This window comes from Ictidomys tridecemlineatus, chromosome 8 (assembly GCF_052094955.1).
Source record: "Ictidomys tridecemlineatus isolate mIctTri1 chromosome 8, mIctTri1.hap1, whole genome shotgun sequence".
Lineage (NCBI taxonomy): Eukaryota > Metazoa > Chordata > Mammalia > Rodentia > Sciuridae > Ictidomys > Ictidomys tridecemlineatus.
The window spans coordinates 46,608,762-46,634,672 of NC_135484.1; the positions used below are offsets into that span (position 1 = coordinate 46,608,762).

General features: G+C 35.6%; 1 protein-coding gene and 1 pseudogene across 1 annotated transcript; both read left to right on the forward strand.

The window, feature by feature from the left end:
* The first annotated feature begins 8,819 nt into the window (after positions 1-8,819).
* LOC106145407 (ubiquitin-fold modifier 1 pseudogene) lies at positions 8,820-9,084 on the forward strand (annotated as a pseudogene).
* Positions 9,085-17,006: 7,922 nt separating this feature from the next.
* On the forward strand, positions 17,007-19,925 carry Tspyl1 (TSPY like 1). Its single transcript, XM_005340848.5, has one exon. The coding sequence runs from the start codon at positions 17,119-17,121 to the stop codon at positions 18,385-18,387; it is 1,269 nt and encodes a 422-aa protein (XP_005340905.1). The 5' UTR covers positions 17,007-17,118; the 3' UTR covers positions 18,388-19,925.
* Positions 19,926-25,911: the final 5,986 nt, after the last annotated feature.

A 25,911-nucleotide genomic window follows, 5' to 3' on the forward strand; every position in this document is an offset into this window, starting at 1 on the left:
TAGGCTCTCTCTTCATGTTTTTAATTGTTACCTTTGCTATGCAGAAGTTTTTCACTTTGATGGCATCCCACTTACTGATTCTTGGCTTTATTTTTTGAGCTTTATGGGTCTTTTGAAGGAAGGGGTGCTGGCACCAAAATGATGGAATGCTGACCCTATGTTTTCTTCTAGCAGTTGCAAAATTTTTGGTCTAATTAATGTCTTTGATTCATTTTGATTTGTGCAGAGTAAGAGATAGGGATCTCATTTCATTCTTCTACATATGAATATTCAGTTTTCCCAGCATCATTTGTTAAAAGGCTATGTTTTCTTTGACATATATTTTTGGCATCTTTGTCAAGTATCAGATATCTTTGTCAAGTATGTAACCCACTTGAATCAAAATGTGAAATATGAAATATGATATATCAAGAACTATGTAATGTTTTGAACAACCAACAATAAAAAAGTATGTCTTCTAATCTATTCCATTTGCCTTCATGTCTATTTTGATGACAATACCATATCTTCCATATATCCTTAAAAATAAATGTTAGATAAGAGAAATGCTACCAAATAGATCAACAAGTTTGCATCTAGATAATTTTTAAAACAACTAAAACAGTCCATAATACAGACACCTACTCCCAATAAATTAAAATTCTGACTGCCTGGGAGTGGTGGTACACATCTGTAATTCGAGTCGCTGGGGAGGCTGAGGCAGGAGGATCTTCAGTTCAAAGCCAGCCTCTGCAAAAGTGAGGTGCTAAGCAACTCAGTGAGACCCTGTCTTTAAAGAAAATACAAAATATTGCTGGAGATGTGGCTCAGTGGCCAAGTGTCCCTGAATTCAATCCCTGCTACCCCACTCCCCCCCAAAAAAAGATTCTGACTGAATTTCAGCACTTTTAAATTACTTTTTAGACTAATACTGGCCTCTTTTCCTAAATTTAAAAGAAAAAAATCCTTAATCCATCTAGAACTCTGTTTCAGTCTCAAATACTAGTTGCACAAGTTATCAAAGCAAATATGTTAATGCTGTCTTCTTCTTTTGAACTTTATATTTGATTTGTAAGGTTAAATTATTTCAAGACTGTATGAGATAGTTTTCTTAAATGTTTCATTGGAAAATATTTTGTTTTTCTTTCTTTCTTTTCTTTCTTCCTTTATTTCTTTCTTTGTACTGGAGATAAAACCCAGGGGACTCTACCACTGAGCTACATCCTCAGCCCTTTTTATTTTTTATTTTGAGACAGGATCTCACTAAGTTTCTAAGGGTCTTACTAAGTTGCTGAGGCTGGTCTTGAGCTTTCAATCTTCCTGCTTCAGCATCTCCAGGCATTGGAATTAAAGATGTGTGCCATCGCACCTGTCTTGCAATGTTCTCTTATAGTTTTCCAATTTAATATAGTTACTTTTCCAAGTCATTACGTCGGATCCATTTTACTCTTTCTAAAAGTTACATAATAGTCAGTATAGGAACATACCATTATTTATCCAACTTTTCTTTTTTAAAAAAATACTTATTTTTTAGTTGTAGTTGGACACAATACCTTGATTTTATTTATTTACTTTTATGTGGTGCTGAGGATTGAACCCAGGGCCTCGTACATGCTAGGTGAGCGCTTTACCGCTGGGCCACAACTCCAGCCCCCAACTTTTCTTTTACTCATTGATATTTAGTTTGTTTCCCTATTTTTGTATGTTTTCTCATCACTCCAAATAAAATAATTGGATCCTTACTCTGCTCCACAACACTGCTTCTCCCTGCATCTCTTGCCTCTTTCTTGCCTCAACCCTGAATCTGTCTGAATCTGTCAACTAATCTTTTTTTTTTCTGTGCTAATTGTGAAAAAAAAATTGATCTCACATGCCATTTGCACTTTCTTTATTTATCATTAATTCTTCAAACCCTATAACCTTTCTGTCTTGATATGCTTTTAAACTGTTCTTTCTCCAGGTACCTAAACCCACACAACTTCCTTACTCAGGAACATTTCTTCTCTAACTTTTCATTCAACAGGGCTGTATCCCTTGAACCCTTACTTCCTCAAGTGCATTCCTTCCTTACCTAGGAGGACAAAACTCTTTCCCTAGCTCCAGTGGGAATTTCTCAGTTTCCTCTGTTTTTCCTATGTCACCGACTGCTTTTATGTCAGTGTTCCCCACAGTACTATTTGGGGCTCTTTTACTTCTACTTTCTGTCTCTACATGAGTGTTATTCTTATCCTCTCTGATAGTTTCAAGATGTGTTGACTTCACTCTTCTCTTAACTTGAAAATGCCCAAATCTACTTTGTGATAGTTCCCCCGAATCATAAAACTCTCCTAATCTATAACTTAATTCATGATCTCTCCCCTTCCATCATAGACAGATCCTCTGCCTATTTTTGTAACTGAATTAAATTTTCACCCATCCCTTTTGTCTTAAATTAAAACAAATCAATCTTCAATTCCTTATTTCCCACCTTCATATCTATTTTTTAATCTCTTCTTTCATGATTTCTCTGAAATATTTTGTTGTTACCAACCACACTCCTAAAGATACACTCACCAAATCTGCCTGAATTTTGACATTTCACAGATATCCCAGCGTATAATTAATTATATAACTTTCAAACCAACTTCCATATAATAATTGACTTAATTTTGTCATACAATCCACATCAATTCCCTGCTTAAAAACCTCTGAAATCTTCTAATGTCCACATGATTAATAAATGGATGTATAATAATATTTAGTACATTATAGTTCATTATATACAAAAATAGTATATAATAAAAGGTATGTAACCATCACAGTCCATTTTACCTGACCTTAACCCCATCTAATGATCCTGTCTTTCAGCCATTTCCCCAAGCTGACTGAGCTCCTACTTGTGTCTGGATTTCACTCAAGGTATTTTATCAGTCTTGAATTCACTCTCTCATCCTGTTATAATCTTGCTGTTCTTATTAGGATTTCTTACCCAGCTCTCTTATCAAGTATGGCCATACAAACTTTCTCCTCTTTGCATCCAAAGCCCTTTGTTCTCATTTCTATTGCTACATTTATCATCTGGTATTATAATCCTTTGTTTCTTTCTGTATCTATCTTCTTCACAATGCCATACTCCCAAGTGAAGAACAGCCACATATTTCAGATTTTTGTACAACATCACATAACTGTTGTTTTTTCCCATATATTAGCACCAACAGTTATGTTTTGAGTTTATAGAGTTTGGGAAGAACATACACGGTGGTCAAGTCTCAGTTCTGTGCCTCCAATCTTCTGTGTTACCAATGACACTGTAGAGCATAGTGATGGTTAGAAAATTAGGAAAACTTAGAATTGGTGCTCTATTCTTGTTATATTAATAATGTGACTCTAGAATCAGGATTTAATCAGCAACTTCACTGAGATTCTGCTAGAAAAAGTTTCTCTTTTACAGAGAGGAGAAAACTGTTTTCTCTCAGCTTTAGGGATTAGGGAAATGTTTCCAATATTGGGTAATGAATGTGGGTATATGACATCCTAAGTGGAAAGGATGTGGATTCCATTCTTCTTCTCCGGAGGAATTATAATTATTTCCAAATTGGGCTTTATGTATTCCTTGATTTTAAAAAGTAATTAAAAACCAAAAAAAGAATTAAAAACCAAAACCTTAATTTTTAAAAATTCCTACTGACTATGGCATAGTGAAAACCAATGAAATACTAATTTGTAGAATTCTGTCCTTGAGTCAGTTCACCAGCAAATGATATCTCTGAACCCCAAGGATGAGAATCTGGAAATATTGTTAATTAGAAATATCAGCAAGTGTTTCTCCCTTCCTCCCTTCCTCTTTTCCCTCTTTTTGTGCTGGGGATTAAACCCAGGGCCTCACACATACTAGGAAACACACTCCCAGCCCCCTAGATATTGTTTCTTAAATGTGTCTCACATTTAATAATGCTTCCACTGAGGGCACTTGCTTCCTAAAAGCTGTATGTTCTGCTTAGATCAATACACTGTAATTATCATTAAATTTTTCATGACTGTTCAAGCTAGTCTTCAGGGTGGAATCATTTGATGTAGCCAACACTACAAAGGGAATCTCTGAGTGCTAAGCACTAAGCATACAGACCCTGGAGAAAGATGTCATCAGGAAAGAGGTAGCAATCATCCTTGGGTTCCCCTGTTATTGCCAAAGATTTTAAGAAATCAGAAAAGCACATGGTATAGTAGGAAGAAATCTAAAATTAGACAAACTGGTGTTATATCCACACTTCATTATTAAGTACTTATGTAACTATAGACAAGTCACTTGATCTGAGATATCTTAATTTTTTATAATAAAGTTAATATTACCTATGTCATGGAGGGATGAGATAACTGAGTAAAATAATACATGGGAAGCATTTAACACAGTACCCATTATGTATTAAGATTTAATAAGCACAGACTCTTCCATTAGTGATTGAATGAATGAATGATGGTCTCTTTCCATATCAACCTTGTACATTTTTAAAACAGATGTGCATAGAATGGCTTGCTAACAAACCAAAGAAAGATGTAATATACTCTGAAATCCAAAGAATCCATAAGGCAGAACTCTCAGCTAACAGATGAAGTGTTAATGACAACAAAAGTTTCAAGTTAGATATCAGAATATATTTTGAATTAATTTTTTGAATTGATTTTTGAATTAATTTTTATTTGGAAAGTTGTAAATGACCTTGATAAACTTTGCTTTAAAACTAGAAGGCTAATTTTTTTTTTTTTTTAGTATGAATGTCTGGTCGTTCTAAAAAGGCTCTTTGACCCTTGGACTGCTCTCACATTTTTACAAAGTTGCTGCTATTTTCATAAGATTATACATGAACTCTGGAGTTTTAATGAATGGTGACAAACACAAATTCATGGGAACAATGTTTGAAGAGTTTTAACTACTAATCTAAATCTTATACAATCTAGAGAATACAGAGATATTTTTCTATATATAAAATTTCTTAACCTTAGGGTTTTTGAGATGCTTTCACATATAAAATCCATATTTATTAAATGGCTTGACTGTCAATTTTTGATATTATACTAAACAAATGACTATGAGTCATAGTGACTTTTAAATATCTATATAATTATTTCTATGATTGTTTTACATACATTATTATTTGAATTATTTTATTCGACTATCTTACTTTACTAAAGGATTTGTCCCTCCTACCATACATTTTATTGATTACTTAATAACTAATGCAATTACACAAAAATTTTCAACTAATGTTTTATGAATTTGATGAATTTATCTTTTATTTCTCTAGCTCTGAAGAGTAATGGCTGAGACATCTTTGTAATTTATTTTAAATTTATAAGTTTTATGGTGAAGGAACATAATATTTGAATATCTCTTTGATATTATGTGAGCCAGTGGATAAGTACCTCTAGTTAGAATACCTCTTTGCAATAATAAAGACACACAATTTTTGCTCAAAAATGTTAACTAAAAACATGAATTTTAAAAAGATTTTTTTTTTGGCTCTACAAAGCACTTTATAAAATGTGTACCTGCCATTCTCTGTGGTAAAGCATTTTAGTTTCAGCAACCCCATTTCCTCAACACCTGAAGATACTATTTATCCAGAACAACAATGTCCAACAGAACTCTATTATGATGAGATGTGGCGTGATCAACACAGCTGACACTAGTCAGATGCTGCCATTGAGTACTTTAAATTAAGCTAGTGTGATGAGCTGAATTTTTCATTTTATTTAATTTTGGTTAATTTAAATATAAATACATGTGTGGTAGTGGCTACCATGTTAGTACGGGGTACAATGCATGTTGCACTAGCTGGAACAGTAGACAAGTATGATTACTGTGTCATCATTCGCCATCTCTTTCTCAAGCTATTCAATTCTTATACAAAGCAGGATTCAAGTGAAGCCTCATTTCCTCCATGAAGCTTTCACTGACTATTCTTATCTTCATGGATGTTTTTCTTCTCTGAACACCTATTTACTTATTGTTGGAAATCAGAAACTTAGTTCTCTATTATGCCTTAAATGGTAATTTAATTTTAATGTATGTATATGTAAGCACAAAATTCTATAATCTTCCATTCATTGAAACTTATAATACTGAATACACATATCTTATTTAGTCTTCATAATAGGCTTATAAAATATGTATAATAATTATCATTTTATCTGTAAGGAAACTGGCTCCAACTGATGAAGTGACTTGCTCAGAGTAAAAAGCTGGTGAGCAGTGGAGCTTGAACCTGAACCAGCTGCATGACTGGGTTGGCAACTTATGAGAGTAGGCAGACATATGAGATCCTTTGGCTTGATTTAAATATTGGAAGCCATGGGATTGGGGTTGTGGCTCAGTGGTAGAATGTTTGCCTGGCATGTGTGAGGCACTATATATATATATTATATATATATTTATATATATATAAAATTATGAGATGTGGCGTGATCAATATAGCTGATATATATATATATATATATATATATATATATATATATATATATATATATATATTTCATCAAAAACCCAAAGCTGTCTGAGAAAACTACTTTGTAACAATTACTGATTAGTGGGAATAAGTGATGTTTCAATGCAAATTATAAGAATGTTTAATTTATAGCAAAAGACTTTCCATAGTTCTTCCTCCATAGACTAGACCCAACACTTTTCTTAAAGACCAGTTGCTCCCTCTAGTGAAAGTCAATAGGAATACCATACCTAGCAAGCATTTAAAATTAAAAACACATTCCTATGGAAGAGTTATAGGATAGTGGCAATCTAAGGGAGCATTTTTTTTTCTTTTCCAGAACTTAACCAAAATTGGGTTACCATTTCATAAAACCTCATAACCAAGGTATCTTGAACCATAGCAAGACATAACCTGTATCAATCTCCCTCCATAGCTATTGTATCAACAGGTGTAACTTGCTCACTACTTTATCATTTCTTATACTGTAGACATGTTAATGCCTTTACATATTACAACAGACAACACTATAAGTTACTTTTATTTTTCTTTCATAAAGTTAAATTTTATTGAGTTTTTCTATTTATGTGTGTAGGTGGGTTATAGTACCTGTGAATTTCATTTCAAGAAAGTAAAGACTGTTTTAGAGATATCTGCTATAAAAAGGTGGTATTTTGTTTGATGGGATTGAGAATATACTGAATTTGGGGATCTTAGATAACTGCTTTTCTTCTAAACATGAAGAAAATACTTGGACTCTTTCTTTAAAAATATTAATATGCTTGTGAATAGAGGAAAGGGGGAGAGGCTAAAATGTACATCAATTTAACATTAAATAAGAACAGTTTTACTCTTAGTTTTAAAAAGTGACTTCACATTTTGACATGTATGAAGACTGCTATGTATGAAGAAACCAGAGTTACTAAGAGAAAGAGCACAAGTAAGCCCTAAATTGCATGGGACTACTCATAAGAGAATTGCAGGAATTCTGGGAAGGAAGATTAATGACTTATAGGATGGTTAAGGAAAGCTACACCCTGGAGGAGAAAGAATTTATCAGTTACTCTACATATAAACTTAGTTAATTTATTTAACCTCTCAGTGTTACTGTTTCTTCTTTTATTATCAAAGTTGGCAATTCAGTGCTTATAAAATGCTTAGCACATTCTACAGTTTGTATTAGGTTTGTGGTGGATCTTAGAGAATGGGCAGCAGCTGCTTAGAGAGAGAGAGAGAGAGAGAGAGAGAGAGAGAGAGAGAGAGAGAGAGAGTTTATCAGGAGAGCCTGTGTCATGTAAAAGAGACAAATGAGACTTTTAGGACCAAAAAGATTTTAAAAAATTGTACATTACAGTTCAACTACAATAAGAACAATTTTCTGTGGCAGAAGGAAATCATATATGTAATTTTTTCCTGCATGGCCAAATAATTCTTTGAGCAAGTGAGCCTTAGTGCAGAATGGAATTATGGATATCTCCTCCAAGTAACAATTCTTTTATTTTTTAAAAGAGCTGACAGAGAGCATACATACCTGCTTTTCCCTTTAAAGTCTTTGCCCTTCATTCATTCTCCTGAGCTCTTATTAAAAAATGTTCATAAACTGAGTTCTCCATTTCCTATAATTTAAAAAAAACACAATTACAATCTAATGTGATTTTCAGATCATTAAAATTAAAATAATTTAAACTTCTCCTTATTTTTCTACATATTAAATCAAATATTTCTTATCACATTTTCAACATATTGAAGAGGAGGAAGAGCTCTTCAAAATGTCTCAAAGTTACCCAGGAAAATTACATTCAGCAGACCCCAGAATATATTGACACACATTACCTGTAACTGGAGTCTTTTCTGACATTATCAGTAAGAACACTAATAAGAGAGGGAGTTGTGCTACTCAACCAAGTTGGTATGGAGTGTGTTTTAGTCAGCTTTTTTGCTTCTGTGACTGAGAGACCCACCAGAACAATTGTAAAGGAGGAAAAGTTTATTTGAGGGCTTAAGGTTTCAGAAGTCTTAGTCCAAAGAAGGCCGGCTCCATTCCTCAGGGCCTGAGTGAGGCTGAATATTATGGCAGAAAAGTGTGGCAGAGGGAAGCAGCTCACATGAAGATCAGAGAGCATAGAGACAGATCTCCCTTCTCCTGAAAGAAAATATATACCCCATTGCCACGCCCCCAATATACCACTTCCTCCAGCCACACCCGACCTGCCTGCAGTTACCACTCAGTTAATCCCATCAGGGATTAACTCGATGATTAGGTTGAGGCTATAACCCAATCATTTCTCCTCCAAACTTTCTTGCATTGTCTCATATGTGATGTTTTGGGGGGAACCACATGTAAATCATAATGGGGTGTCTGTCCAGACCAGCTTCTCCATGTTGAAGGTTTCCTTTAAGATCACTCTGACATTGGACCCACAGCTGCCATACAAAGTACTTAGTGTTCCTGAGAGTATACCTTTCACAGTGTCTTAAAATTTGCAGCAGAAGAATTTAAAGTTCCTGTTGCAGCAAGTGCAATTATTACCAATGATGGAACAAAAAAAAAATTCTGCACAGACTGCTAGAAATGTTTTTCTAAAGTATATTCAGGATGTATTCCTAGAGAATTATTCCTAGAGATTGTGTTGAAAGTTGTTAATATCTGCTACTTGGAACATATGATTACTTTTCAGAATAAATATTGGTATGTTTGCTGTTGTAAAACTGAAATCAGGCATTTAAAACATTATAAAAACACCAAGAGCCAATGAAACAAGGTGGACTCTTGTCCCTTTTTTTCATGCTCTTCAGGTGAAGAGGAAATAGGAAATGCCTGTAAGTAAAGGGTACTGACTCCACAGAAGGTTATAGAGTGGTTGATTATCATGTTGCAACACAAATAGGGAGTTATTTGTGGAAAACAGATTATCCAACGGTGTTTTTTTAAACTGGAGGATGATTATAATAATTCTTCCTGAGAACTTTCAGAAAATTAAGATTTACTGAATCTTATATATTTGTATTTGAGTTAAAAATGTAAAAAAAGTATGAATTACAGATGGCAGTTAGCTAGATAGCATCTGACTACAGACTCATAGTTTGATTCCTAAATGTATACTTTATAATGACAGCACAGACATATCTGATGGTTAACTATCTTGATACTTTATCATTGAGGTTTTTAAGTTTCAAAATTCATGTGTTATATAAATTTTAATTTAATATCAAAGAACAAAATATTGGATTTTTAAATCAATCTATATTAATATATCTTTTGAGACAGAAATCCTCTAGAAACCATTGTCTTTTGGAGGATAGTATTTCTGAATAGCTTTCAGGAAGAGAGTATTATTACAGAGAAAATCTGAAGATTATAACAAAACTTAAAGAAATACTGATGAAAAATTCTGATGAATTACATATTGAAGACCTGATTTTTAAAATGTTTTTTATTTGTTCTAATTAGTTATACATGACAGTATAATGCATTTTGACACATCATACAAAAATGGAATATAACTTCTCATTTTTTGGTTGTACATGATTTAAAATTACACAGGGCATATAATCATATATGTACATAGAGTAATAATATTGGATTCATTCTACTATCATTCCTATCCCCATATCCCCTCCCCTCCCTTCACTTCCCTCTGTCTAATCCAAAGTACCTTTGTTCTCCCCCACCCCTTATTATGAATTAGCATCTGCATATCAGAGAAAACATTTGACATTTAATTGCTTGGGATTGGCTTATTTAGGTTAGCATAATATTCTCCAGCTCCACCTATTTACTGGCAAATGCCATAATTTCATCCATCTTTAAGGCTGAGTAATATTCCATTGTGTATATATACCACATTTTTTCTTCCATTAATCTTTTGAAGGGCATCTAGGTTAGTTCCATAGTGTAACTATTGTGAATTGAGCTGCTATAAACATTGTGGTGGTTACGTCCCCTATAGTACATTGATTTTAAGTCTGTTGGGTATAAACCTAGGAATGGGATAACTAGGTCAAATGGTGGTTCCATTCCAAATTTTCTGAGTAATCTCCATACTGCTTTCCAGAGTAGTTGCACCAGATTGCAGTCCCACCAGCAATGTATGAGTGTACCTTTCCCCACATCCTCACAAACATTTATTGTTGCTTGTATTCTTGATAATTGACATTCTGATTGGAGTGAGATGGAATCTTGGTGTAGTGTTTTGTTTTGGTTTTTAGTTGTAGATGAACATAATAGCTTTATTTATTTATTTATTTATTTGGTGCTGAGGATTGAACCTGGTGCCTCATATGTGCTAGGCAAGTACTTTACAATTGACCTATCACCCCAGCCCCTCAGTGTAGTTTTGATTTGCATTTCTCTAATTGCTAGAGATGTTGGACTTTTTTTGTATATTTGTTGATCGATTGTATTTCTTTGAAGACCTGATTTTTAAGGAAGTGCTAATATTTCTCATCCAAGTGGATAAGAATCCAAGTAAGGGAAGATGAGAAAGCCTGGATGGCCAGGTTCTTGCAAGGAGGAAAGCAACAAAAAAATGGTAAAGAGGAACACAAAACCATCACAAAGTGTCACAGAAAAAGCAGCTGGTTGGATAGAGCTACAGAGTATATGATGTAGAAAACTGAAAGGGAAAAGGAAATACTTGAATAGTCACAGAAGGCAATTAGAGAAAGCAAAGTATAGGCCTTTTCAACATAGAGATCTAAAAATACCCCTTATGACAGTAAAAAGAATGATGTGCATAATGAAAGATTTTATTTTACCTTCTGTAGGAAATCAGTATCTGTGCACATCTTGAAAGGTGAAATGAAGGCTCACTGTGATTCAGAATCATTACTTGATTTAAATGATGAACTCTCTGGAGGCAGAGCTTATTGTCTTGTCATGTTCTTTCTAAAGCTGGAAATGTAGTTGGCTTTCAACAAGTACTCTGTGAATTACTCTTGAAAAAAGAGCATTAATTACACATATAGACATCATAATGGTAACTTTGATAAATAAAGCTATATTTTTTAGGATTGGTCAAAGCTTGGCACTCTTTTCTACCTAAAAAATAGAAGGCATATTTGGATTAATAAAAATATCCACTTTAGGCTATATTGAATTATGCCAGTTTCAAGATAGAAGCAATTGGAAACATTTCCTAGCAATTGGAAACAAGCAGGACTTGTGAAAAGTCCTATTATTAAATCTTATTGATATGAAAAATAATTACAGCTTCATGCATTATAAAATCTATATACATTTTTTTCCATTTCTTTTTTTTATTTGTTCTTTTTAGTTATACATGACAGTAGAATGTGTTTTGACATATTACACATACCTGGAGTATGATGAGTATAATTCTTATGGTTGTACATGATGTGGAGACGCATTCTCTTTTCAGGCTAAAATTTTGCCTTTATTGTAGACTCTGTGCTTAACTACTTTTATTTTTTTTTACTTTATTTACTTATCTATTTATATTGATTTTAAAAAATAAATGACAGCAGAATGCATTACAATTCATATTACACATATAGAGCAAAATTTTTCATACCTCTGGTTGTATATAAAGTATGTTCATACCAATTTGTATCTTCATACATGTACTTTGGATAATGATGTCCATCACATTCCACCATCATTGTTAACCCCTTGCCCCCTCATTTTCCCTCCCACCCCTCTGCTCTATGTAGAGTTCATCTGTTCCTCCCAGGCTCCCCCCTCCCTACTCCACTATGAGTCAGTCACCTTATATCAGAGAAAACATTCAGCATTTGTTTTAGGGGGGATTGACAGGGACACAGCCACATCAATGTTTATAGCAGCACAATTCACAATAGCTAAACTGTGGAACCAATCTAGATGCCTGTTAGTAGATGAATGGATAAAAAAATGTGGCATATATACACAATGGAATATTACTCAGCAATAAGAGAGAATAAAATCATGGCATTTGCAGGTAAATGGATGAAGTTGGAGAAGATAATGCTAAGTAGAATCTATATACATTTATTGCAGAGAGAAATAAAATAAGGCTTTGGATCACTACTTTGGTTTGTCCAAATAAGAAAAAATTGAAAATGCTATTAAATTGAGACTTTGCTTTATAAATTCACCCAAATATGTTGGTCTTGGGCTGGGGATATGGCTCAAATGGTAGCGTGCTCGCCTGGTATGTGTGCTGCCCAGGTTCAATCCTCAGCACCACATACAAAGATGTGTCCGCCGAAAACTAAAAAATAAATATTAAAATTCTCTCTCTCTCTCTCTCTCTCTCTCTCTCTCTCTCTCTCTCTAAAAGAAACAAATATGTTGGTCTTTTAAAGGTTTGTTTATCATACATTGTGACCATATATGTATAAATTATTTGTAAAACAAAATTGTTTCTGTGGATTCCCAAGCTTTAAAGACTTTTATGTATGTATGGAAATCCATTTTCCTAAGACTTTTTTACCATATACAGCAGCACTTTGGTTTGCCAGTAGCAGAAAGGCAGAAGAACAGAGTGACAATCCATACATCCATTCTCATTTTCTCATCTGCAACACCAAGTTGCAGGCAGAAGACATTGTACTTGTTCATTTGCTTTTTTATTTAATCATCTATGAAACACTCTGCAAGGCAAGTGGGAGGCACTTGTCCTTCCATAGCTCAGTCCTCTATAATCTATTTTGTGGTATGTTGAAACTTTAATTTTGTCTTTCTATGCATGGTGTAAGTATATTTCTGGTCTTGATATCCAAAGAGAGGCTCAAGCTGTAGTAAGCCAAAAACTGTTGAGCAGGATGTCAGGGGAAGGAAGGGGCTGCTGTTAGAAACTTGAGGCATGCATAGACACAACCAAACCTTGCCCCCTGCTGTACTCATTTTATATTGCATCTGTAACAAGTTTATCCAAAACTTAAAAGCTTAAAATGACAAAAATTTATTATCTTACAGTTCTAGAGATTGGGCATAATAAAATCAAGGTGTTCCTTCGGGGATACTTAGAGGATAATCCATTTTCTTACCTTTCCAGCTTCTAGAAGCTAGCTTCATTCCTAGGATTTTTGGCTCGGTCCTCCATCTTTAAAACTGGAAGTATAATATCACAGCATCTGCTTTCTCCACCCTAGCCTTCCACTCCTTTTTTTTGTCACATCTTCTCTAAAACTCTTGCTTCCTTTTTATAAGAGCCATTGCAATTTCATATAGCATATTTGCTTAACCCAGTATAATCTTCCCATCTCCAGATTCCTATATTAATCATATGTGCAAATTCTCAGGTTAAGGATTAGAACATGGATATCTTCGGGGACAGTTTATGATACAAGGTAAATCTAGCTTTTTTTTTTTTTTTTCCTTCGGTGCTGGGGATTGAACCCAGGGCCTTGTGCTTGCAAGGCAAGCACTCTACCAACTGAGCTATATCCCCAGCCTGATACAAGGTAAATCTAGTAAGAAAAAATAAAGTTTACCTGTTTTAAACCTTGAATCAATTAGGTACATGTTGCATGTGTTGCATTATAAAAGTTTTTTTTTCTACTTTAAGGTCGTTTGGATCTTCCATTTTAACTGTTTTTTCCTCATAAATCGATGGTAGGTGTTCTCCCACTGATATATATCTGGAGCCTTGTAATTTTTGAAGATACTATAACAGGCTATTGTCATCAGTAATATCGTCTTGCTTTATTCCTGTTCCCTTTCCCATTTCCAGGAGACTACGTTTACTCTGCACTCCGGAGCATCTTGCCTTCAAGATAACAGGCCAGGCACTAGGAGTTACTCATTTGTAGTCAGCTTCAAAGCATCAGACTGACAGACTCAAGCTCCTGTGAAACACTGATTTCTGCATGTTGCTTCTGACCCTCTTATAAATATTCTCCATTTCTCCAAAGACTTGGAATCTCTTTGGGGAAATGTGATGGTCAGCTTTTTTGCCACTGTGACTAAAAGACCTGACTAGAACAATATTAGAAGAGGAAAAATTTATTTGAGGGCTCATGGTTTCGGAGGTCTCAATTCATAGACAGTTGATTCCATTCCTTGGGGTTCAAGGTATGGTGGAGGGAAATGGCTCATATGATGATTAGAAAAGGGAGAGAGAGACAGAGAGAGAGAGGGGGGGGGGAAGACTTCACTTGCCAGATACAAATATACATCCCAAAGTAACACCTCCAATGTCCCACTCCTCCAGCCACATCCCAGCCTTCAGTTACCACTCAATCCCATCAGGTGATTAATTCACTGATTGGGTTAAGGCTCTGATAATCCAATCATTTCTTCTCTGACCATTTTTCCAGTGTCTCACATGTGAGCTTTCGAGGGAAACCTCACATCCAAACCATAACAGGAAATTAAAACATCTTCCTCCTTCCAGGTTGCTAACATCTTCAACAAACCTATACTTTCTTTGTCCCCAACAATTGTCTCTCCAGCACTGGTTTTCCTTGGGGAATCTTCTGAATATGTGTTCAGTAACAATAAATCAACAAACTAAATTAACCAGAGACACTAGCATTCCTCTCAAAAAAGCTAATTGCTATGGATATGTACTTTGTTAGAGCCAAACTTTCATACCTCACAGAACTAAACACATTAATAAATTAATAGCTTATGGGATGGAAAAAACTACCAACTCCTCTTTCCCCCAGTGACAGGACATGGAGCAAGATTTAGTAAATTGATCCTGATTTTATTCCTCCTGATATTAGCATCTTGAATTCTTTAAAAATTTTTTTATTGTTGTTATTTGTTTTTTTAGACATATGTATACATTTTAGACATAATGTATACATGGAGTATCACTTATTCTAATTAGGACCCTACTCTTGTGATTGTATATAATGTGGAGTTACCCTAGTCAGGTATTTATATACAAGGATAGGAAAGTTATGTCTGATTAATTCTACTATCTTTCCTATTCCCCTCCTCACTCCCTTCCCTTCATTCCCCTCTGATCTAATGGATTTCTATTTTTTCCCTCCCCACCCTCCCTTGTTGTGAGTTAGCATCCACATATAAGAGAGAATATTTGGCCTTTGGGATTAGTTTATTTCACTTAGCATGATATTCTCCAGTTGCATCCATTTACTAGCAAATGCCATAATTTCATCCTTCTCTATGGCTGAGTTATATTCTATTGTGTATATATATCGCATTTTCTTTATTCATTCATCTGTTGAAGGGTACCTACGATGGTTTCATAGATTGGCTATTGTGAATTTAGCTGCCATAAACCTTGATGTGGCTGTATCACTGTAGAAAGCTGATTTTAAGTTTTTTGGGTAAATACCAAATAGTGGGTTAACTGGATCAAATGGTGGTTCCATTACAAGTTTTCTGAAGAATCTCCTTATTGCTTTCCACAGTGCTTTTACCAATTTACAATCCCATCAGCAATGTATGAGTATACCTTTTCCCCCCATATCCTTGCCAACATTTACCCTTACTTGTATTCTTGGTAATTGCCGTTCTGACTGGAGTAAGATGGAATCTCTGCATAGTTTTAATTTGCATTTCTCTAATTGCTAGAGATATTGAACATTTTTTTCATAGTTTTTTTTTGACCGTTTGTATTTCCTCTTTCATGAAGTGCTTGTTCAGTTTCTTTGCCCATTTATTAAGTTTTTTTTTTTTCTTTGTACATCCTGGGATGGATGCTCTGAGGTGCAGATGGTAAAGATTTTCTCCCATTCCTCAGGCTCTCTGTTCACATTATTGTTTCCTTTGCTGTGAAGAAGTTTTTAGCTTTATAGCATCCCATTTATTGATTCTTGGTTTCACTTCTTGCTTTAGGCTTCTGAGGAAGTGCATTCCTAAGTTGACTTGAAGGAGTGTTGAGCCTATTTTTCCTTCGAATCTGGTCTAATGCCAAGGTCCTTGATCCATTTAGAGTTGAATTTTGCAACTCAACGCTTTTTTAAAATATTTTTTTTAGTTGTCAATGGACGTTTATTTTATTTATTTATATACGGTGCTGAGCATCAAACCCAGTGCCTCACACATGGTAGGCAAAAGCTCTACCACTGTGCTTTGACCCCAGCCCACAGCACCAACTCTTAATTGATGCGGTTTATGGATTGAGTACCATCGACAAATATATGCATCACTTTAGGGGTAAAAACCTGAGAAACTTTCTTCCAGTAATGTTAAAGGCTAGAATTCATATTTTTATGTCATTTGTATTTACGAAAAGGAAGCTATTTCGCCATTCATCTTAGTTAAAAATAAAGACACCGGCCATATTACTTCTAGCCATATGGGCTAATAGGAAATAGATTCACGTTCCTGCCTCACAAAAACCCCTGAAAAATCAGGAAAACATTTGTTGTCTTCAGACACTGGACAGCAGGCAGGGTAAGCACCATGATCCCTTACAACTGCCCCAGCTAACTTTGCGGGGCCGTTTCCAGATGCATTGCAAGGAGAGTGATCACAGCCTTCGGTCTCTGACACACTTATTTACATAAACAAAACTGCAGTTCCAACTGGTTAAATTGACAGAAACCTTAAGCAAAAATATACCCCAGCTAGCCGGAAGCGGCAGAACCAATCGGGACACCAGCCAGTTCTCGCGATATAGCGAGATCTGCATCCCTGACGTCACCGCCCCGGAGACGCTGGCGGTACAGAGGGTGGGTGGGGCAAGCGGCGTGTGTCTGAAGGCGGTTTCTGTGAGGAAAACAGACTTTACTGTGCTGTTGGTCTGTTACCAACATGAGCGGCCTGCATGGGGTCGAGAAGACCCTTCTCCCCCAGACCCGCAGCCTCCCTATCCCTGACCCTGCCAAGGAAGACCCCGACCAGTGCCTGACGCTCCGCGGAGAATCGGAGGCGGCTCCGGCGATGGCGGAGACAAGTGAGGCAAGCGTCGAAACGGTCGCGCGCCCATCGCCCCAGCTTTCAGAGGACGGGGGTGTACCCTGGGATCCCGCGGACGGTGCCCCGGCTCCCCAGATCCGAGTCGATGGTTGTCGCGGTCACCTGGCGACCGGAGCCCAGCAGGGGGAGGCTCCGCCTCTCACGGAGGGCCTGGAAGCTGCCTCTGAGTTGGTGGCCACCGTTAGCCGTCCGAAAAGTGATTTTCAGGGTGAGGAGAAGGCCCTGGAAACTTGTGGTGCGAAGAGGTCGGGGTCTGAGGTGATGGTGGAGGCGAAGGTTCTGGAAGCCAAGGCTGAAAAGGGCTCCATGCCCTCAGTAGCAGTGGGAGCGGAGGAGAGGGCTGAGGTGAAGGAAGGAGTGGTGGAGGAGGCGATGGAGGTGGAACAGCCCGCAGGTGGAGAAGTGGAAGCCCTGGAGGAGAGGAGAGTGATGGAAGAAGCTGAGGAGGCAGGACCCTGGCATATGGATCTCCGCATGAACCCCCTGGAGGCCATCCAGATGGAACTGGACACTGTGAATGCTCAGGCTGACAGGGCCTTCCAACAACTGGAGCAGAAATTTGGGCGAATGCGTCGACACTACCTAGAGCGGAGGAACTACATCATTCAGAATATCCCGGGCTTCTGGATGACTGCCTTTCGGAACCACCCCCAGTTGTCCGCCATGATTAGAGGCCAAGATGCAGAGATGTTAAGGTACGTAACCAATTTGGAGGTGAAAGAACTCAGACACCCTAAAACTGGCTGCAAGTTCAAGTTCTTCTTTCGAAGAAACCCCTACTTTAGAAACAAGCTGATTGTCAAGGAATATGAAGTCAGATCCTCCGGCCGAGTGGTGTCTCTTTCCACTCCAATCATATGGCGCAGGGGACGTGAACCCCAGTCCTTCATTCGCAGAAACCAAGACCTCATTTGCAGCTTTTTTACTTGGTTTTCAGACCACAGCCTTCCAGAGTCTGACAGAATTGCCGAGATTATCAAAGAAGAACTGTGGCCAAATCCACTGCAGTACTACCTTTTGCGTGAAGGAGTCCGTAGAGCCAGACGTCGCCCAATAAGGGAGCCAGTGGAGATCCCCAGGCCCTTTGGGTTCCAGTCTGGTTAACATCTGTCCTTGGGAACACTGCTGCATAGGTTTCCCGCACCTCCTCCTATGCTTGGGCAAGATCAGTGGGTGTGCTTTTTTTTTTTTTTTTCCTGAACTTTCTGTACCCTTTCTTCTTTCTTGATATTTAGTTCTTTCAGTATCAAGATTGAGAAGACTGTCATGGACCTTTTCTCCACTTCCACGTGGCCTCCATGCTATTCTGTATTATCACATTGCATGGCTACTAACACTTCTAAGCCAAGCTGTAGGATTGCACTACCTTTACATTGCTTAGACTTTTCCCCAGAACTTCTGATCTGGTTACTACCACTTGGATTTCTAGTTTTGTCTGGGAACACATTCTACTCACCCTGCTCTGCTTCCAGCAGTAATAGGCACATGATCTGTGGACAATTACTGGGCATTAATGATGTGAAGGGAAAGCAAGAGTGGACCACTTGTTCTGTGTGATTTATACTTCTCTATTGCTTTTCCTGCATCCTGGGTTACCTTTTAGTGTTGCCTGCTATTGGCTATGCCCACCCTCCTTGGTTTTTGCTAAGGCTCCTCTCCCCCACTTTCTCCCTTTTTCTCTTAGTTATTGAAGAAAAAATAATTCAGAAACAGTTGCAAAAGTAAACTTTTTAGTTTATTTTGCATATTATAATTTCCAGAGATAGAGAGGTTGCCCCGTAAAGTAGAATATTAGAGCTTTGATCACCCTTCTGCTCTCTTCCCAATAACCAGCCCCTTTGGCAAGCCCTAGAGAGCTTAAGGGAGAAAGCACTAGATGGAAAGAAAATGGGAGTCACTTTATAAAGGGAGAACTAAAAAGATTGTGAAGGGTGCTTTAAGCAATGGAAACTAAAACTCTAGAGGCATAAATGAGCCAGGTAAAAATTTGGGTGAGACTGAACTGATTTGAGAGCCTGAGTCTTACTTTGTCAATGGTGATGGCAAGAGAAATATTTTCTCAGGATTGCAATTAAATATCCCAGGAATTTAGAGTGTTACATATGTTGTCTAGATAAGAGTTCTTGAACAGTGAAAATTTGGAAGCTTTCTGTTTTTATGTGATCTGATGTATTTGGAAGATCAATATTGTGTCCTTATTTCACTACGATTTAGTAAAATCTTGTTATTTTCTGTTTCTGTTTATTAGAAAAGTTGAGCTGTTACAGGCTTTCTTTTGCTTAATTTGATAATATTTGGAAGAATAACAGTCTTAATTTTCTGTAAAGTATTGACTGTTTACAAGTTTTCAACTTTTTTTTTCCCCCCTTCTATTACTGTACCTTTAGAAACATAGTTTGGGTAACTTAGTCTTTGTCATTCTTGTCAAATTATTGCCTTCCTGGAAAATAATCTACAAAAAATGTGTGGCTTGATAAATTGTTTTGATAATGTGCTCTGCTAACAATTTAATAATTGATGTGTCTCTTCCCAAATTGCATAAATAACTTGTGAGATTACTCTGTCAAATTAAAGGTGTACCATTGGCATATTTGTTTTCCTTTATATGCATGATGGTAAAATAAAAGCATGCCACTCTGGTAGATTTCTTATTTTTTTACCCTGCCCATGAACATGCTTGAATGAAATTGTTCAAGCTAATGACATACTATGAAATTATTAAAATTCTTAAATGAACACAGTAGGCATTATCCCAAAGGTAAGAAAACAGAGCACTTTCAGGTAGGGAGTAATGGTTGCTGCCATTTTTTCCCCCTTGAAATGTTTACAATTACAACTGCTTACTCAAGATGTCAGGATTTTTTTTTGTTTTTTCTTTTTATTTGTTTTCTTTTAATAAAGCTTGTGTAGCACCGTCTCCTTTCACTTCCTCAGATTTTCCATTTCTGGCCTCATACATGATATGCTCAGGACATTTAGACTGTTCCTTGTATTCATTTGTGAATTTAATAAGCAAACATTCAGAGAGTCCCTATTATATGTGCTACACAAATTCTATTCCCATACGTCCTTATCTGTGCAAAATGTATTGATTTTTCAAACTTTCTTACCACCTTCTGTGTGTCAAATTCTTTAAGGTCTGTCTTGGTAATTCCCCTGCACTATAGTCTTTCTGTTATCAGCTGGGAGATAAAATGCTTCATTTTTTAAAAAATTTATTTACTGTACTTCGTAGGAACCTGTATTTTAGAAAATAACATAATTATTCATTATAGTGAATTCCACACATTTTTATTAAAACATTCTGTTAGTGCCTGGAAGAGAAAAAGAATAAGCAGATAAATTCCATTCCTTTCATTGCTATAGAATTGGGGAAGCACTGATATGCAGATAAATGATAAAGAGTGATATAGTATAATAAAGAGACAAATACATTTTTGTTCACTTTTATCATCTCTTACTAGTTTAGAAACCTTGTGAAAATAGTCTTTTACATCTTTCACTACATCTAGCATTGTTTTACATATAGTTGTCAACAGATAAAATACTGAATGACAGAGTGAAAAATTTAGATGGGGAAAAAAGAGCAAAATAACCTGGTGCCCAGAAAGCTTAATGAAGTAATGAAGTTTTTGTGCCTTGCCTTGGGTAAGAACAATGTCAAAAAGATTTGCAGTGACTTGTAAATAACAATTTCTCAGTGATTAGAAAAGGCCCATTTTAACCTTTAATCTTTCACCCACCATTTTATTATAACATTACTTAATTTTGGATAACCTTTATGTAATTTGTACATTTTAAAGTAACTATAGAATTTTAGAACCTAGACATGATGCCTAATACCTTTAACCTCCAGTGGCTTTTGAGCATTTGGAATGTGGCTGGTCTAAAATGAGATCTGCTACAAATATACAACTTGGGTTTTCAAGACAATGTAGGATGAAAATTTTTTTCATATTGATTGCATATTGAAATAATATTTTTGATGTTGGATTAAATGTATTAATAAAATTAGTTTTTCCATTACATAGGACAACATGACTATATTTCTTAAGTGAATATCTCAAAGCATGCAAAATATTTGTAAAATTTAAATGTGTTCACCAACAAGTAGAATTGTGTAGTATGCAATGGCATATCACTCAGGAATAAAAATGAACAACATGAGTAAGTCTCAAAAGCATGTTAAGTGAAAGATACCAAACAAAAGAGTGTAGTATATTTTATATGGACTTTAAAAAATGTACTTCTCAATTCTAGGCCAAAATTGGTCTAAAGATTCTTTTAACCTCCAAACTAAGAGGTGTGTAAACTTATGTTCCCTAAAATGAAGTCTGCTCAGGGCATACTCAAAGATAATCAGTACCATACTCCTGAGAATCTTTGAGCTTCCTTTTCTATTTTTGAACATTAAAATGCCTACAGGTTACCTTTGACTTCCTCAGTTCTAATATGCTCCTCTCCTGGGTAAAAGCAGGGAATCACAAAGGTGGTCTCAAGCCTAGCAGCCTTAACACCATCTGAATTTGTTAGAAATGCAATCTTTAGACTCCCATTTCTGCCTAAAGAAACTGGGGTTGGGCCTTTCATCCAAGTTTAATCATGCTGCAGGTGATTCTGATACGCTAACATTTGGGAACTATTGCCCTAAACTCAAGCTGCTTCTGCTTTGTCTCCATTTGATTCAGTTTCCTGAATTATGCTTTCATTACAAACAAATCAAGACATTTATGTCTACTATTAATCACAAATGATCAGACATTAGGACTTAATGATGTAGTTGAGAAGTGAAGCATGTACCTTGCATGGGTTGTGGGATCCCCGGCACCACAAAAAATAAGGGGTATCCTATTCTGTGTGAAACAGATATTGCTGTTGTTGTAATTATGACAATCCTTTTTAAAAAATTGCTAGATACATCAAGAATTTTGATGTATACTCACATTTTATAATTACATAGTTTCTATATCATTGCTCTGCAAATAGAAATGTATTGCCCAAGATGTAAGTAAAGGGCTCAGGTAGGGGTTCTCATTTCAAGTTTAGACATCTTGCACCATCCTGCAGCAACCTGTAACAAAATTTGACATTAAAAAAAATCTAAAATGGGGCCTGGGGATGTGGCTCAAGCAGTAATGCGCTCAGCACCACATAAAATAAAGATGTGTCCACCGAAAACTGAAGGATAAACATTAAAAAAAAAAAATTCTTTCTCTCTCTTAAAAAAAAAAAAAATCTAAAACGGGCTGGGGTTGTGGCTCTGCGGTAGAGTGCTAGCTTAGCACATTCGAGGCCCTGGGTTCGATCCTCAATACCACATAAAAATAAACAAAACTATCAAAAAAACCTCTTTTTAAGTATAAATAACTTTACCTTGGTTGTATTATTCCTAATCCATTCATGAATGGCTTTTAAGAGGAATACATTTATCTGTATAAAGATAATTGAGGGTCCCTAGATCCTATCAGATCATAAGTGTTTTCTATCTGTAAAATGTAATTGTTGCTATTTCTGCCTGAATTTAATTGAAAGAATGAACTACAGCAGTTCAAATATTTAAATTCTTGTAGAATTTGCTGAGATGTAAAGAATTGATACCATTAAGAAATGTAGATGATATATGTTTATTGAAGTTTATAACAAGCATTTAGAATTTAATTCTCATCCTCTTCACCAAAATCCACTTTCACATAGGACAATACAGTTCAGAGTTGTGTTAAGGCTCTATAAATAGGTGCATGGTAGCTTCAGTGCTGTTGTAATCAAACTTATGTAATGGCTAAACTTGAGTTTACCCTTCAAGCAGTTTTGGTGAATCTTCTAATTTTATCAGTACTGAGAGGGAAATCTAATAATTTTAAGATAAGCACTGGACTTAAATTTATGGGGCAAGAGTAGGCCTGTTTATGACCATGTGGTTCCCAGAAATAGTGTTTCTATCAGATGGTTTTCTGGCTTATTTTACTTAGCATGACATAGTCTCCAGTTCCATCCATGTACTGGCAAATGCCATTATTTCATTCTTCTTTATGGCTGAGTAATATGTCAAAATACACTCTACTGTCATGTATATCTAAAAAGCACAAATTTTAAAAAAAACTGACAAGAACAAGAGAAAGAAAAAAGGAAATAGTGTTTATTATATGGAATCATATTCTGGTACTATTTTTCATGAATTGTTTTCTCAGGATTTTTTGAGAGAATTTTTTAATATTTATTATTTAATTTTTGGTGGATACAACATCTTTATTTTTTAAAATTTTTATGTGGTGCTGAGGATGGAACCCAGCACCCTGCGCATGCCAGGCGAGTGCACTACCGCTTGAGCCACATCCCCAGCCCGGATTTTTTTCTTTCTATTTATTTATATTTAGATTTTTCTTCATTAAATGATAACCTTTATGAGGGCAGAGACTGTCTTTTCTGTCTCATGTTTTTAGCCTGATAGACATTGAATTGAAATGTGATTTCAGATAGTGGCTGTGTCCAAGTCTTGATCTAATATTGGTGAAGTGAATGTGTAATCCAATCTTATATGCAAAGATATTCAGGTCAGACAAACTTGATTTGAAATATACATCCTCTGTCCCTCACTGTCAATATGACAAGCAAGTCTGCTTAAAATTAGATATTAAAAGCATGATTTTAAAGGTATTTTTAATATGGTCTTTAATGTGATATTATGTGGAAGAATGTGGCAAGCACATAGTTCCAGCAATAAACTCTTTTCCCCCCAATCAACCCATAATACCATATGTCTAGATAAGTATAACATAGCAGACAAGAGTATTATTACTATGTCCTAAGGTTTCATATCAGTTCATATTCTGATTGGTCCAGTTCAATTCTTCAACAAAGCTTTCACTTAATGATTCATTCTACATGGATGTTATTTCTGAACTTATATAAACATACAACTTCATAATAGAATTTGGCATTGATTTTATACTGCCTGCAAAGTAGTCTATTTAATGTAGGTAAGTTTTAGCAAAAAAGTAATAAAAATGACGAAGTTGACTTCTTTTTATCACAGTGTGATAAATACAGATAATTTCATTCCATCTTCATGATAGTTCTTTAAATTTTATTATATTCATCTTATATATGAGGGTATATTTGGCTCTGAAAGGTGAAGTGACTAACCCAAACCAACCAGCTAGTAAATAGCAGAACTGAGACCTGTAGCCTGATCTGAGTCCAAAGTGTATGTTTAGGCAGCCTACAAAGTGCAAGGTCATTCAGGTGAGGGACCTGATGGTCTCTGGTTTCCTTTAAGATGTAGAAAGCAGAGTCATATGAGGTTTGTTTTTCCTTTTCCAAAGTATTCTTGTAGGGAGTCATCTTTACAAACCTGTGAGAAAATTTTAATCTTGTAACAGTGATAGAATAAAGATTGTGGTTCAATTTTGATTATAGAGTACCCAAATTTATGCTGAAAATCCATGCCTTTCAGTGCATTTATGGTCTGTAATTGCCATAAATATTTTCTTTAGAGCATCTTAAACTTTAACATAGGTAGACAAACAAATCGATTATCATCCTGAAGACCACTTCCTCCCTCTAGTGACTAGGAATAGGAACACCATGTAAAAAAAGATTCTCAGCACCTGTGCTCATCGCCCTTCAGTTAAAGGAGCAATTTTGTTTATTATAAAGACTCAAGGGGGAGCATTTAATAGGGGCATTAGAGATGTTGGACATCAGGATAGTTCCCTATGTAAAATAACATACGGTCATGTAGAAGAAAAACTATTATTTAAGCCTAGAATCTAGCAGTATTTCACTACTGAAAACAAAACAAAAAACAGTTTTAATATATGCTTCATTTTAAAAGTAATTTCATCTGCTGTTATTATTAATTGTAAAATGCATCGTTATTTTACTATGAAAAAGTTGCCAAACACAAAATTTTCTAATTCTTAGAATTTTTGTTTTATACATATTGAAAGACATTTAGATTTTAAAATGTTTTAAAAATCATATAGCATGCATGGTATACATCAAAAATGAATTATAAGTGAAATAAAAATTGTTTCATTAATTATTTCTCTGTTTAAAATAATGATCTTAGTCACTTTTGACTCAAATTTCTTGGTGTCCATGTTTTTTTCAAAACAGTATTGTCCTAAGAACCTTGAAAAATTTTGGTGGTGACATTTTTTAGAATATCCTATTGCTTATAAAAGTGCTCTGAGATTTTTTTTCTTAAGTCACTAGTATTCATTCTGCAATTTTTATCTAGTGCTTTCTTGATCTTACCAGAAGATATTAACAGAAGAACAAGTAAGACTCATTTATCTTCAAATGACTTTTGAGAGTTCTGTGAAGAGGCTACCATTATCCAATCATGTCAACAAGACTTAACAACCAACCCTACACATGCCCAGACAGTGGCAGTACACCTTGACTCCTGTTGTGCTGACAGTAGCTGTAAGATGCTATTGATTACATATGGATAGTCATTTAATAGATGTCAATATATGAAAAAAGGTGTATTTTAGAAATGAAGAAATGTGTACCATGTAATTTGAGAAAAAGTTTGTACTTTCCAGAACTTCTCATAAAGTTGTTCACCATTTCAGAAAATTTCACAACCCAAAGCATTGCTGCTTATGTCTCCAGCCCAAT